Source organism: Fusarium flagelliforme (assembly GCF_020744385.1).
Source record: "Fusarium flagelliforme strain FIESC 12 MPI-CAGE-AA-0113 chromosome Unknown B0J16scaffold_5, whole genome shotgun sequence".
Lineage (NCBI taxonomy): Eukaryota > Fungi > Ascomycota > Sordariomycetes > Hypocreales > Nectriaceae > Fusarium > Fusarium flagelliforme.
Genome location: NW_025763507.1, coordinates 2050553 through 2062868, shown reverse-complemented (window position 1 = coordinate 2062868; position 12316 = coordinate 2050553). Strand labels below are relative to the sequence as shown.

General features: G+C 49.8%; 5 protein-coding genes across 5 annotated transcripts; 2 read left to right on the top strand and 3 right to left on the bottom strand.

Moving 5' to 3' along the window:
* Positions 1 to 258: 258 nt before the first annotated feature.
* On the bottom strand, positions 259 to 1507 carry B0J16DRAFT_157742 (uncharacterized protein). Its single transcript, XM_046122155.1, has 2 exons — positions 1275 to 1507; positions 259 to 1210 (listed from the first exon to the last, which is right to left on the bottom strand). The coding sequence occupies exons 1-2, from the start codon at positions 1416 to 1418 to the stop codon at positions 278 to 280; spliced, it is 1077 nt and encodes a 358-aa protein (XP_045981369.1). The 5' UTR covers positions 1419 to 1507; the 3' UTR covers positions 259 to 277.
* A 121-nt stretch (positions 1508 to 1628) lies between these two features.
* B0J16DRAFT_344938 (uncharacterized protein) lies at positions 1629 to 2580 on the top strand. The gene has a single exon (XM_046128217.1). The coding sequence runs from the start codon at positions 1789 to 1791 to the stop codon at positions 2560 to 2562; it is 774 nt and encodes a 257-aa protein (XP_045981368.1). The 5' UTR covers positions 1629 to 1788; the 3' UTR covers positions 2563 to 2580.
* On the bottom strand, positions 2581 to 5307 carry B0J16DRAFT_363623 (tryptophan synthase). The gene is made up of 6 exons (XM_046129884.1): positions 5145 to 5307; positions 4958 to 5045; positions 4824 to 4894; positions 4540 to 4772; positions 3575 to 4487; positions 2581 to 3525 (listed from the first exon to the last, which is right to left on the bottom strand). The coding sequence occupies exons 1-6, from the start codon at positions 5190 to 5192 to the stop codon at positions 2722 to 2724; spliced, it is 2157 nt and encodes a 718-aa protein (XP_045981367.1). The 5' UTR covers positions 5193 to 5307; the 3' UTR covers positions 2581 to 2721.
* Positions 5308 to 6040: 733 nt separating this feature from the next.
* B0J16DRAFT_157680 (uncharacterized protein) lies at positions 6041 to 8770 on the bottom strand. The gene has a single exon (XM_046122153.1). The coding sequence runs from the start codon at positions 8434 to 8436 to the stop codon at positions 6241 to 6243; it is 2196 nt and encodes a 731-aa protein (XP_045981366.1). The 5' UTR covers positions 8437 to 8770; the 3' UTR covers positions 6041 to 6240.
* Positions 8771 to 10786: 2016 nt separating this feature from the next.
* On the top strand, positions 10787 to 12189 carry B0J16DRAFT_157415 (S-adenosyl-L-methionine-dependent methyltransferase). The gene is made up of 4 exons (XM_046122152.1): positions 10787 to 11044; positions 11114 to 11673; positions 11722 to 11839; positions 11896 to 12189. The coding sequence occupies exons 1-4, from the start codon at positions 10899 to 10901 to the stop codon at positions 12059 to 12061; spliced, it is 990 nt and encodes a 329-aa protein (XP_045981365.1). The 5' UTR covers positions 10787 to 10898; the 3' UTR covers positions 12062 to 12189.
* Positions 12190 to 12316: the final 127 nt, after the last annotated feature.

Below are 12316 nucleotides of genomic sequence, written 5' to 3'. Positions count from 1 at the left end.
CGTGTGTCCAGCGTGGCAAACTAATGACGAGACGAAGATAGCTTGAAAATACATGTACGAGTAGCTTGAATATAACACATGAAACCCAACGTGTTGGACCTAACTACCCTATCAGCGGATTATATCAAGATATGGATAGGTGAAAGGCGCTGCTATTTAGGCTATCCGATCACTCATAAAGGCTATATATTTACAAAGTCCTTCGCATCTTCTGCCATGCTCTTTTGTAAAGTTGATTAGTTTAAGTATTATTGAGTCTAAGAATTAACATCGCTACTCATCCCTGATTAAGTCGGTCGAGGTCTCTTTTTACGTCGTCCATCTGTCTCGTCATTTCCCGATACACTCTAGACATCTCCTTCATCTTCTTTTCCTTACCTTCTTCGCCATCAACACCAACCCCGTACTCTCCAAGCTCAGCTGTTAATCCGCGAATGCGCTCCTCGCCTCGCATTTTAGCATCGCGCAAGTGAGCACCATAGTTCTTAAGAGCGGTAATCGCTTCAGGGGTATATACCGCACGACGCACAGAAGCAGCGGCGATAGCGGCATCGGCGTCGTGTCGGCGTGCATGGAGGGAGACTTCTGCAGCACGGAGCTCTAGGCTACGAGCTATGACACCGTGCTTGACCTCGAGAGCGCGCACCAAAAGACTCAACGCATTCGTAGCGGTTTGAAGAAGGGATGCCAAGGCGGCAAGGGAGCGTAAACGATGAGAGCTGAGTTCTGTTTCGGCAGCGGAGAGGTCGGAGCGCCAGCTGGATAACGTACTCGGTAATGTAGATATATGCCGGTGGAGGAAGGAAGGGTTTGTAGAAGGATGCGCGATCCGGGCAAGGCCTAGTGCCCATGTACGTAGGTTCGAAGCGATGATGGGCGCCAGCGTGGGAAGTAGCGTCTCAAGGTCTGAGAGGGGAGGGTGAGCAAACAGTAATTGGAGGGTATCTTGAGGAAGAGGCGGATTATTGGCGTCGAGAAGTGGAGGGAGAACAATTAAGAGGTCGAGGAGTGGTTCCGGAAGTGAGGGCTGCTGCTGCTGCTGCTGCTGCTGCTGTTGTTGAGACCTCGAGTCTGCTGCTTGTTGACCCTGAGGGGCTCGCAGACGTGAGGACGCTCTTGTCGCAGGCGGTGTGCTTGACGGAGTTGCTGTTGAGATAGCGCAAGTAAGAAGATGTTGTTTCGCAGAGATCAGACGTCGACGGCCAAGCTCCTGACCTGAAGTGTGAGAAATTGTTTCTCTCGTTGATTTGTGAATCAAGAATGAGACCTCTTACCTCTCTCACAAAAGCCCGCTCTTTAGCTCGAGGGTCATTATGCGTCGACCCATCTGGGTTGAGAACCACATTAGTAAGTTTCTGATATAAATTGGCGAAGTCGGGATTGTTTTGAAAAACCGAGTCCTCAACAGGCGGAAACATTGTTACTGCATATCAGCTTTGCCTGCTTCTGCTCGGTTTATATATAGGTAGGTACTCTTTGGTGGTTTGTTGTGTTAGTGAAGCTGTAGTGGAGCTAGGATGAACAACAGCACCAAATCATCTGATTGGACAATGTTCGCTCACTGTTCCCGGCGCCGGAACATCAGTCGCCTCCGAACGAGGATAGTCCAAAATTCTCAACGCCAGAAGGTTAGGTAAGTATAGAGAGAAAGAGAGGTACAGCCGACGATCAGCCCATCTCGAACGGGGCAGTCACATCCGCCTACTCCGACGTCAATTGAGGCCAATGTCTCGTCTATAACCGGAAAAGCCCATATCGAATACTCACTCCGAGGCCGAGACTGATATCATGACATCCTGGGCCCCCGCGCGGCCGGCTCTGAGGGCCTTGGCTTCATCATCGCCAGTCACTCCCACTCGGGCTTTCAGCACAACGCTCCCTCAGCAGACTAAGACGATCAAGTCACACCTTCTACCCAGCCGTCTCATTCCTCCGTATCCCTATGGCGAGCGTCAAGTCTATAAGCAATCCAACAAGGGTCTTTATGGCTCCGCAAGAATTCGATTCGGTAACACTGTTGCGGAAAAATACAATAACAAGGCCCGCCGCTTCTGGCGCCCGAACGTCCACGTCAAGGTTTTCAAGCTGCCCGCCCTCAATGCCAACGTCAAGACCCGTCTTACACTCCGCGTTCTCAAAACCATTCGCCGCGAGGGTGGCCTCCAGGAGTACCTACTCAAGAGCAAGCCCGCCAGGATAAAGGAGCTTGGCCCTGGTGGCTGGAACCTGAGGTGGCTTCTTATGCAATCCAAGGATATCCAAAAGAAATTCAACGCCGAGCGTGTTGCACTGGGTATGGAGCCCAAAGAAATTGAGGATAGAGACGATATCATCCAATATGCGCTCGATGTCGCTACACCCGGCCCCTTGAGTAAACGCAGTCAGGCGACACGGGGCGAACTTATGGCACAGGAGTTTGTGTTGGGCGAAGAGGACCTGGCCAATTTGGAGGGCATTGAAGAATTATCAGATGAAGATGAAGCATTGCTACTCAAGGAGTTGGATAACGCGGAGGCCGATTCCGAGAAGACATCGAAGGACACGCAAAGGATAACAATGTAAAACGTTTTATGTATAATATGTACCAAAAGACTCCTTTTTCAAACGCCTTCAAATCTTTTATATCATCATCCTGCCAGAGTCGAGCAGAAATAAGACCTTTTGTTCATGCTATCATTCCAACTGTTGCTGTTAAATCCACTTATGGTATCGCTTTTTGATCTAGAAACGAAGATCCCATCCAATCTTCGGGCCAAGCTTAGGTAGCTCATCGGCGACGCTCTGCACATCCTTATCACCACGGCCACTCACGCAGATGACGATGTCCTCATCCTTCTTCATTGTCTTGGCAAGCTCAATGGCACCGTAGATACCGTGAGCAGTCTCAAGGGCAGGAATAATACCCTCAAGCTGACTCATGAGCTTGAAACCAAGGAAGGCCTCACTGTCAGTGGCGGCAACGAACTTAGCTCGCTCATTGTCTTTCCAGGAGCTCAGCTCGGGGCCGACACCGGGATAATCTAGACCGGCAGAAACAGAGTGAGTCTCGGTGATTTGGCCATGCTTGTCCTGGAGAACATAAGTCCTCACGCCATGGAGGACACCCTTGGAGCCACCAGTAAGGGTAGCACTGTGTCGTGCGGTATCTACACCGTCACCACCGGCCTCGACACCGAGGAGCTTGACGCTGGGCTCGTTCTCGAAGGGATAGAACATGCCGACAGCGTTACTGCCACCACCGACACAAGCCACAACGGCGTCAGGGAGCTTGCCTCGCTTCTCAAGCATTTGTTCCTTCGTCTCCCTACCAATGACGGACTGGAAAGTACGGACGATGGTGGGGAAAGGATGCGGTCCAATAGCAGAGCCAATGATGTAGTGAGTGGTATCAAGATCGACGACCCAGGCACGGAGAGCCTCGTTGACAGCGTCTCGGAGGGTCTTGCTGCCAGCCTCGACAGCAACGACCTTGGCACCAAGCAGTCGCATGCGGAACACGTTAAGGGCCTGTCGTCGGACATCCTCCTGTTTGGTGCGTTAGTCATAGTATCTCCAAACATTGGTTGAGACTTACAGCTCCCATGTATACTGTACACTCCATGCCGAACTTGGCACAGACAGTGGCAGTAGCGACGCCGTGTTGCCCAGCACCGGTTTCGGCGATGATTCGCTTCTTTCCAAGTCTTCGGGCAAGGAGGAGTTGTCCCAAGGCATTGTTGATCTTATGGCTACCAGTGTGATTCAGATCCTCACGCTTCAGCCAGATGTTAGCGCCACCAGCGTGCTCGGTGAGTCGCTCGGCTAGATGTAGGTGGCCAGGTCGTCCCATGTACTCGTAGTAAGATCGGTATTCCTCCCAGAACGTGGGGTCATCCTTGATCGCGTTGAAACCCTCCTCTAGTTGTGACAAGCAGTCCATCAGACTCTCAGGGACGTACTGACCGCCAAACTCGCCAAAACGCTCAGGGATCTTGCCGTGAAGAGCAGCAAGCTGGGCCACCAGGGCCGTGTCTTCCTCGGCAGTGATATCCGCGTCTGTGACAGTACCGCTGACAGTAACGTTCTCACCGCTGGGCTCCTTGGCTCCAGCCACAGCCTCGACGAGACCAACCTCTCGAGTGTTTGAATCATCAGAGTCGCGGCCTGAAAGGTAGGCACAATACTTCTCGATATCAGAAAGGGCCTGACCAGGCTCGGCGTTCTTGATAGTAGTGATGATTTGACTGCCGACAACGACACCGTCGGAAAGGGTCGCGACGCTCAGGAAGTGTTCTCTGGTACTGACACCGAATCCGACAGCAGCAGGCTTGTTCCCGCTGTACTTCTTGACACGCTCCAGAAGGTCGGGGAGATTTGCGTTGAGAGTGCCGGTAGCGCCAGTGACGCCCATGCGAGAGACGACGTAGATAAATGAGTCGGCAAGCTGGCAGAGAATCTTCATTCGGGTATCTGAGGTAGCGGGGGCAATAAGAGGAACGTATGAAAGGCTAAAAGTAAAGTCAGATGGTGTCTAATTTTGACTCGTTCCAATCAACTCACCGTCCCTTGTTACAGAGCTTGCGGAAAGAGATGGCCTCCTCAGGGGGGAGATCGACAACAATGAAGCCATTGACACCAGATGTGTGGCAGTCCTCGAGCAGTCGTTCCTCGCCATAGCTGAGAAGGGGGTTATAGTAACCCATAAGCATAACAGGAGCCTTGAGGCCACGAGATCGTGCCTCCTTCACCATACCCAGGGTGGATTCGATCGTAACGCCATTGTCGAGAGCAATCTAAAGCAGTCAACGTCTGTCCGACAAAGCAATAGCCATGTATGTGCGTACTGTGTTGGCAGTCTGGATAGTTGGGCCGTCGGCAATTGGATCGGTGAAAGGCGCGCCGACTTCGATAACATCTGAAGGTAACATGTTGGTCAATGCAGCTCACAAACGCCGTTGCGAAAGGAAAGGAAACTCACCAGCGCCGCCCTTCTCCAGAGCCAGGAGAATGTTGGGAGTATCTTCAGGTTTGGGGTAACCAGCGGTGACATATGTTACCAGTGCAGACTAGATGAAGGGAAAGAATCCATTGTCAGCTTCTTTTGACCGTGGGTTTATAGAAGATTTACCCCACGGAGGGGCACTCATGATGGATGATGTACTGACCCTGTTCTGCTCCTTGCAGCGCTTAAAAGTCTGTTTAATAGCGTCCATGGCGAAAATGTTTTCGTCTCTGGTCTCAGAAAGGATTATGAGAGAGAAGTGATGCTTTCGGAGCGAGGACCCGTTGTCTTTAAGAAGATTTTGAAGCCGAAGTTGTTGGTGACTGCATTTTCCGCCACCGATCGCGGAAGAATGAATTCCGCCACCTGCCATTGACTGCCGCTCATGCATGTCCGCCCGCAGCTGCAGGTTCCGCCCACACTCCGCCCTGCAGGCTGCAGCTAGCATCATAGTAACCCACAACGACCCCGGACTTGCCTAATCGGGTAATCAACTAGACATTGTCACAATTTCAGGAACTTGCAGTCAGTCATCAACGGCTGATGCAAGATCTAAGCACTAGAACTGTACTGTACAGTACCTTAATACCAGATACTGCATGGCCGTGTCACCTCACCGTCAGGGTATCAGACAGAGCATTGAGACGAAATAACTTATGTCAGCGTAGAGCAGCACTTGGCGTCCTAAACGCAGGTGGAGATGACCCATTGGGAAATCTCTTTGTACAATAAAGCAACTCCGACGTCATGCGGCTTACAACAAAGGATTGACAGTACATGAAAATCACATCACGAGCCACCGCCGAGAACATGGAAACAATCATCCCTGGAATGGTTTGGGGTGAATAGATGCATAGCATAGCATAGTGTACGGTACATCTGCATACACACAGTCACAATGCATGGAGAGACATCATTTGCAACGATTCGTAGGTGATATTGCAATCTAATTCTAGGGACAGTCTGGTTTAACATCATGACCACAATCGGTGCAAACCACAAGCCCAGCTATTATTCAAACGTCCACTAGGTCATTTCCTCACCCATTTGGGGTATCAGATAAGAAGTTAAGGAAAAACATGCCTGGCTTGGCTCCTCTCTTTTTTCTTTTCAAGATAATTTCAACGCCTTCCATAAATCATCGCTTCATGCAGTCGAGTAAGGATCGTCGCTCTCGGTACGGGTCCAGCCAGGACCGGAGTAATGTAGAAAACTGCAAGGAATACTCTCCTTCAACTGGCTATTGGGCTCCAGCACTCCTAATATTTGCTGTTTGCCGTATCCAAGTAGCCATAGGAACTGCTTCTTTGGTGGCCGTCCACCTGTGTAGCGCGGGCCCCGGTTGCGCCCGACATGAACTTCTCGTCGCGTCCGCTGGGAGTTTCTCGATAGTGATTATCTTCGTCTGAGGATGACCCAAATCGAGGGAAGCTTGCAGCGCCGTCGGGGTTCGCGGGATCATGATGTCCAAGGCGAGGACTGAAGCCTGGTCGTTTGTCTCCGGTGAAGCGCATGCCACCTTCGGCACGGCCTTTGTCGGGAGAGACCATGCCAACCAGTGCCCACACTGTGCCAATGAGGACGACAAGCACGTATACGAGAAAGATACCAGTGGAGATGAGCGCGTCTTGAATCAGCTTGTTATGAAGCCAATCTGTAACCGCCTTGACAGCTCCCGTAACTTCGTCAGTAGTGGCACTCGACGGGGATGCCAGGAAGGAGTTGAGCTCTGAGTCACCCTCGACAGAGTCCTTGGCACCTTTGCTGAAAGTATCGTTTTCGAAGAGCGGGAATTTGACCTCGGCATGCTCGTGCACCCAAGTCAATCCTTTCTGTACGCTCTCAATCTTGATACCGACGACACAGTGGAGGACTGTTTTGATAGGGTCGAGAAGGATGGTACCCTTGAAGACAGTGTTGAGGCCATCATCCATAGTCTCGAGGAAGGTGTTGAGAGTGTTGTTTACAGCATCTGTGGCGTTGGTTACATAGCCAAGAACATCGTTGTTGATGTCGTCACTGAAGCCAGTAATGACACCGTTGGCATCGTTTGCCCAGCCGGCTGAGACACTCTCGAGATTCCCTACAACGTCGTCGGCAAATGCGCCAACCTGGTTTGCTAGGGCGGGTACTTCGTTCTTGATCGCCCGCAGTAGGATCCACTGGCAAAAGCAAGAGAAGAAGCCGGCAATAGCAAGCGAGAGAATGAACAGGGCCGGGACGGAAGTAGCGTAGGCGATGAGCCAGCGCACAAGGATTTGGCGCTTGCCCTTGAAGCGGGAAGCAACTTTGATGCCAAAAGTCGCTGTAGTGGGCCGAGATGCAATGTAGACAATATCCATTGGATCATATGCGTTCTGAGCAACGAGGCGCGCGTGCTGTTGCTGTCGCCGCCAGCGTCTGATCTCAAACCAAGCCATGGGGATAAGGGCCGCCAAAGCTAGAATGAGCAAGACCGCGATGAAGATGGTTCGGGCTTTGGCGATAAGCTCGAACAGATTGTTAAAAAAGTTGTTTAGGGCATCGTTCTCGGAACAGAAGCTTAGCTGTTGCTTTTGGGCAAGAGGGAATGCATCCCGGTTGAACTTGTAGTTGCCATAAGTTTCATTGAGCGCTTTGCGGACAAAGTCGAAGGGGATAGAAATAGCTTGCTCGGTTAGGTTTTGGACTTCTCGGAAGTCAGGCAGATCATCCTCCAACTTTCGAACGTCCTTGACAAAATCTTCGGATTTGATATCGAAATCCTTGAGTTCTGCGATGGGGCTGGAGAAGTCGACTTTTGGGATATCTGGAACCAGACGCCCGATGACTGAATCCTCAATTCCACCGGTTATGTCGTTGATGCCATCTTCAAGATTTTTGGATATGTCTTCAATTTTGCTGGTAGCCTTGTCGATCAAATCGTTGAACTTTTTGGTTGCGTCCTCCGTGACATCAGCAACAACACTCAGACTGCCGTGAACCATAGCGGTAATCAAGCACACGTATGTAGCAGTAAGGAAGTTGATGTAGAAGATGATGATGTTCTTGACACCCACAAGGACGAGATCAAGCAAATACACCATGGCTTCTACCGACTTTTCGATTCCAGAGGCTGCGAGCTCGTTGACACCCCTCGATAGATAGTGAGGCATGGAAGCCATAGCGCTCCCAACATCCTCAACTTTGGTGCAGGCCGAGAGCGCTTTGATTTTAGCATTGCCGACGTTCTCTTTGAGGTCAACGATTAGAATCATGACTCGGATAAGGACCAAGATAAGAAGGATTGTCCAGCGATTTATCCACAGTTGAGAAAGTCTTGATCGCAGGCTGAGGTAAGGAGTAATAGTTGGGGCCGTATCAGCTCGAGCTTCTTGTACCTTTCGCATCTCGGTCATCTCGAACGATTCTGACCGAAGGGAGCTGGGTACGGCCGGATAGACCGGCGGGTCGTCGTTTGTTTTCCGCGAAAACATTTTGTATCTAAGCGTGTTGGTTTATTTGAACAACCAAATCTGTATGAATAGAATGGGAAGATGTAATGAGATGTAGCGAGAAAAAGGAACCCCAGAAAGAGGTGCGGTGATGGTGTTGGTGATGGTAGTGACGATAATTAAAGCGATAGAAGGACAAAGAATAATTATAAAAAGAACCCAAAATCAGTAGATGAAAGGAAACACGACAAAAGAAATGACGGCCGTGAACAAAAGATTATGAGTCTATTGTCTATGATTGCATGCTGATTGTTTGAGGTATAGATGTGATTGTGTATAAGTGAAAGGGAAATAGAAGTAATTGAACAATGATCAGCAATAGGGAGGGGCACAACGACAATAAGAAAACGGATTAACGAGAATGCTTTGTTAACCTACCTGACTCACTCCACAACAATGATATCCAATAGATAACAATTCCCAGCCAACAGCCGCTTGAGTAGAAACAGCTTCTGAATTCCTTGACGATTTTGGCGGCAGCGCTTAGAGTACGAAGTGCTGAGGTTGAGTTAAGCGCCCGCTTATACCGGTGGCCAGTCACGACGCAAGGAGAGGCTTGAACAAGAAATTCCGAAACTAGGCCAGGCACAAGACCCAGAATAACTTGGGTTCGTAGCTGAGCTGCGTTTCCGTTTACGTTGGGTCGTCGGGGCGATGTTGTTTGGCTTCTCGCTTGAGTGGCCCAGTCGCATCAAGCCTGGGTTGGTAGGTTGCTTCTTATACCAGAGTCAGAGTCGCTCCAGACCAAACAGTCTAGATAAGAGACGAGGGGCCTTGTACAGCGAGCAAGGTCTATATATCACAGCATCAACGGATGGCAACCGCCAAATGAATGGGGTACGTGCATGCAAATGCGAGTTGATGCAGAGATATATAAGTGACTCACACAGAATACAAGGGGAACACCATGGAGCGACAAAGATGAGTGGTGCCCAGCGTTCCAAAACTCACCATTAGTCGGAGGCGACGAGCATGGGAATTTATTCGATAGGAAGGCAGCTCATCTTGGTTGTCTGAGCGGGTGACGCCATTGCAAATTACTTAGGTACGTAGGTAAGTAGTTCTCGTGAAGCCCTGGCTTGGGCACAGAGGCAAAGGTCTTGGCCGATCCAACTGTGCCGTAGAGACCCATCGTGCAGGTCGATGGGTGCAGTACAGTAAAAGCAGGGTCTTGCGAGGATGATTCGGAATGGCTATGATCGTCTTGATAGCAGGTTGGTGGTGAACTTTTCGAAATAATTGACTGAACAAAGCCAGGGCTGACAACCAATCAAATGTCGATCCAGCATCTCTTCAGCAAGACAACCCCTGAACCCTGATGAATAGCTTCCCGAAAATGGTCAAAGGGTCTCTCTGTTCAGGACCCTTGGCGACAGGGGTTTGCATGGTTGTTAACCGCTGATCTCGTCCAGAGAAGTTGCCACTGATGAGTTGTGATTGAAACAGGATTTTCTAGAAAGACTGGACCAAAAAGCCTCGGGGTCACGAGAAGACTGAATACCTAGGTAGGTATGTTTCTGATCATCGCCATGCATATTCTGAAACTTGGTCAGCGGTGAGAGGGAGGGTACCTACTGTACTGAGTGAAGTGACGTGACTAATCAAGCCCAATACCTACTTTAGGTAGGTACCTAGGTCTATGATGTCATACCTATAGAGAAGCAGAAGTGCAACAAGACAACAAGATCAGGACGGGCACCCCATTCAAAGACTTGTCTCAATCAATAACAGAGAGTTTGAGCTTGCAATTTTTTCGAAGCGCCATCCATGGTCCTACAGTACTTGTGTAAAATGATTGGCTGCGGTTACAGCCGCTGGCCGCTACAGTATTTTGGCGCGTAGTGAAACTGAATCCACTGAAGACGGAGCCCAACCATCCAGATCCACGATGGGACCTTAAAATAACGGAACTCCTATATTGATGTCCTACCTTGCCTTTTTCGAATCCATATACCCGCTAGGTACCCAGCAAAATACCTTTCGGTCTCTGTCAGAATAGCCGTGACTACCTACCTACTATGGTACCGAGGAGACGTGGGTCTGATATCCGATCTGAGAGATAACATCCATGAACGTATGTCTCTTTGACCAAGTGTCAAGCTTTTGGCCAGAGATACCTAGCCAGTAATAAAAGATAGAAGAAAAAAAGAAGAAAAAAGAACCACACCCAAGAATGTCACAGGAAGTCATTTGCCTATAATCGCACTCATCTTGCCGCATGGCACTACCGATACATCATGGATCTCGACAAGTCCTTTATAGAGATACAGTTAGTAGGTAACGATTGTGTCACCCTGCAGTCACCGCGGGGTAAAGGGCAATTCCCTCCTCGTTGTCAACCCGTTAAAGCTGTTGCTGATATATTCACCTCGAACACTATCGCATTACTTTGTTTATAGATCCCACTCAATCTCCCCCGTCTACCAGCCAACTACCTGTTGACCATGTCTGCTGTCATGGCAGAGCAAGCGACCGACTTGAGCAAGCAGTATGACACTCCACTAGGCCTTACTCACTCAACCATGCAGGTCCTCAAGGACAGGATTAAACTCCATTACGACCTTGCTAGCGACTATTATCTGAGCTTGTGGTGCGTGCCTGAGTGTCAAGTTTGATGCTCTTCCGAGAACTATATCGAACGATCTGCTTACCTTACCAGGGGCGAGCACATTCATCACGGGTACTGGCCGACGCAGGAATCCGAAGCTACACAAACAAAGGAGGAAGCTCAGGCGAATCTTATTCAGCTGCTTCTCGATATCTCCAAGCTTCCTCCCGGGAGTTCAGTCCTTGACGTAGGATGCGGTATCGGTGGGACTTCGCGCCATCTTGCATCCAAGCATGGTAGCTCTGTTACTGGGATTACCATCTCCACAAAGCAAGTTGAGATAGCGAACCGCTTGACCAAGGCGGCTCTCGAGAATGAAGCTTCCACGCCTGCTGCCTCGGATTATGATGGCTTTATCAAACTCAGCGATGGACAAGTCAAGTTCCTCGAACTTGATGCCGAAAAAATGGGCGACTTCTTCGATGACCAACAAGGTTCGTTCGACGCAGTCTGGATAAGTGAAGCACTCAGTCACTTCCCAAACAAGGCCTTGTTTTTCAAGAATGTGATGAAAGTCCTCAAGCCTGGAGGCAAGCTGGTCTTGGCGGACTGGTTCAAGGCCGAAAATCTGGAGGACACAACATTCACCAACGATATCAAGCCCATTGAAGGTAAAGTTTCACGCAAGACATTCGTATTCTTGAGCTTAATAAGTGCAGATGGTATGCTCCTCCCACCCCTCTGTACCCAGCAGGGCTATCTTGATCTGGCTCGACAAGCTGGGCTTGCTATGTTCGCCGGCCCAAAAGATATCAGCCAACAAGTTCGAAAGACATGGTACGTAAGATCGCTACTTTACCCTCGAGCGCCGGCCTTATGTTTCTATCTTCTAGGGATATTACATGGTCACTCGTACAAAATCCATCTCTTTGGGCATTCGCATTTACCCAAGGTCGAGACGGCATTGCCTTCTTACAATCTTTTCGCGCAATGAGACGGGGATACGCCACTGGGTCATTCCGGTACGCCGTCATGGTTTTCAACAAAGGAATCGCGTAAAGTATGGGTAGTGACATCAAGACCTGCGTTTTGAAAGCTTTGAGAGTTGCCTTACCTACCTAGGCATGTGTCCAGATGGATTTTCTGAGGGGTTTCTCTTAGTTTAATTGCTGGAACATGGTCTCTTATCAGCGACAACCTTTTTACATAGACAGTTGAGATCTTTGGTACATTACAGTCTAACAAAACTGGCCAAGTACATGTCGTGTTAGCCCTACTGATACATCTGAGCTGATCAGCTGATGGCTCTGATAG

What these genes read in the sequence shown, in the direction of transcription:
- B0J16DRAFT_363623 (XM_046129884.1), bottom strand. Translation starts at nt 5,192, where the DNA reads ATGGACGCTATTAAACAGACTTTTAAGCGCTGCAAGGAGCAGAACAGG. An exon ending in GCTGCAAGGAGCAGAACAGG is followed by an intron (nt 5,046 to 5,144) that starts GTCAGTACATCA and finishes CCCTTCATCTAG; the next exon opens with TCTGCACTGGTAACATATGT. An exon ending in GTACAGTATACATGGGAGCT is followed by an intron (nt 3,526 to 3,574) that starts GTAAGTCTCAAC and finishes CGCACCAAACAG; the next exon opens with GAGGATGTCCGACGACAGGC.
- B0J16DRAFT_344938 (XM_046128217.1), top strand. Translation starts at nt 1,789, where the DNA reads ATGACATCCTGGGCCCCCGCGCGGCCGGCTCTGAGGGCCTTGGCTTCA.
- B0J16DRAFT_157415 (XM_046122152.1), top strand. Translation starts at nt 10,899, where the DNA reads ATGTCTGCTGTCATGGCAGAGCAAGCGACCGACTTGAGCAAGCAGTAT. An exon ending in GACTATTATCTGAGCTTGTG is followed by an intron (nt 11,045 to 11,113) that starts GTGCGTGCCTGA and finishes TTACCTTACCAG; the next exon opens with GGGCGAGCACATTCATCACG. An exon ending in CGATATCAAGCCCATTGAAG is followed by an intron (nt 11,674 to 11,721) that starts GTAAAGTTTCAC and finishes TAATAAGTGCAG; the next exon opens with ATGGTATGCTCCTCCCACCC.
- B0J16DRAFT_157742 (XM_046122155.1), bottom strand. Translation starts at nt 1,418, where the DNA reads ATGTTTCCGCCTGTTGAGGACTCGGTTTTTCAAAACAATCCCGACTTC. An exon ending in AGCGGGCTTTTGTGAGAGAG is followed by an intron (nt 1,211 to 1,274) that starts GTAAGAGGTCTC and finishes ACTTCAGGTCAG; the next exon opens with GAGCTTGGCCGTCGACGTCT.
- B0J16DRAFT_157680 (XM_046122153.1), bottom strand. Translation starts at nt 8,436, where the DNA reads ATGTTTTCGCGGAAAACAAACGACGACCCGCCGGTCTATCCGGCCGTA.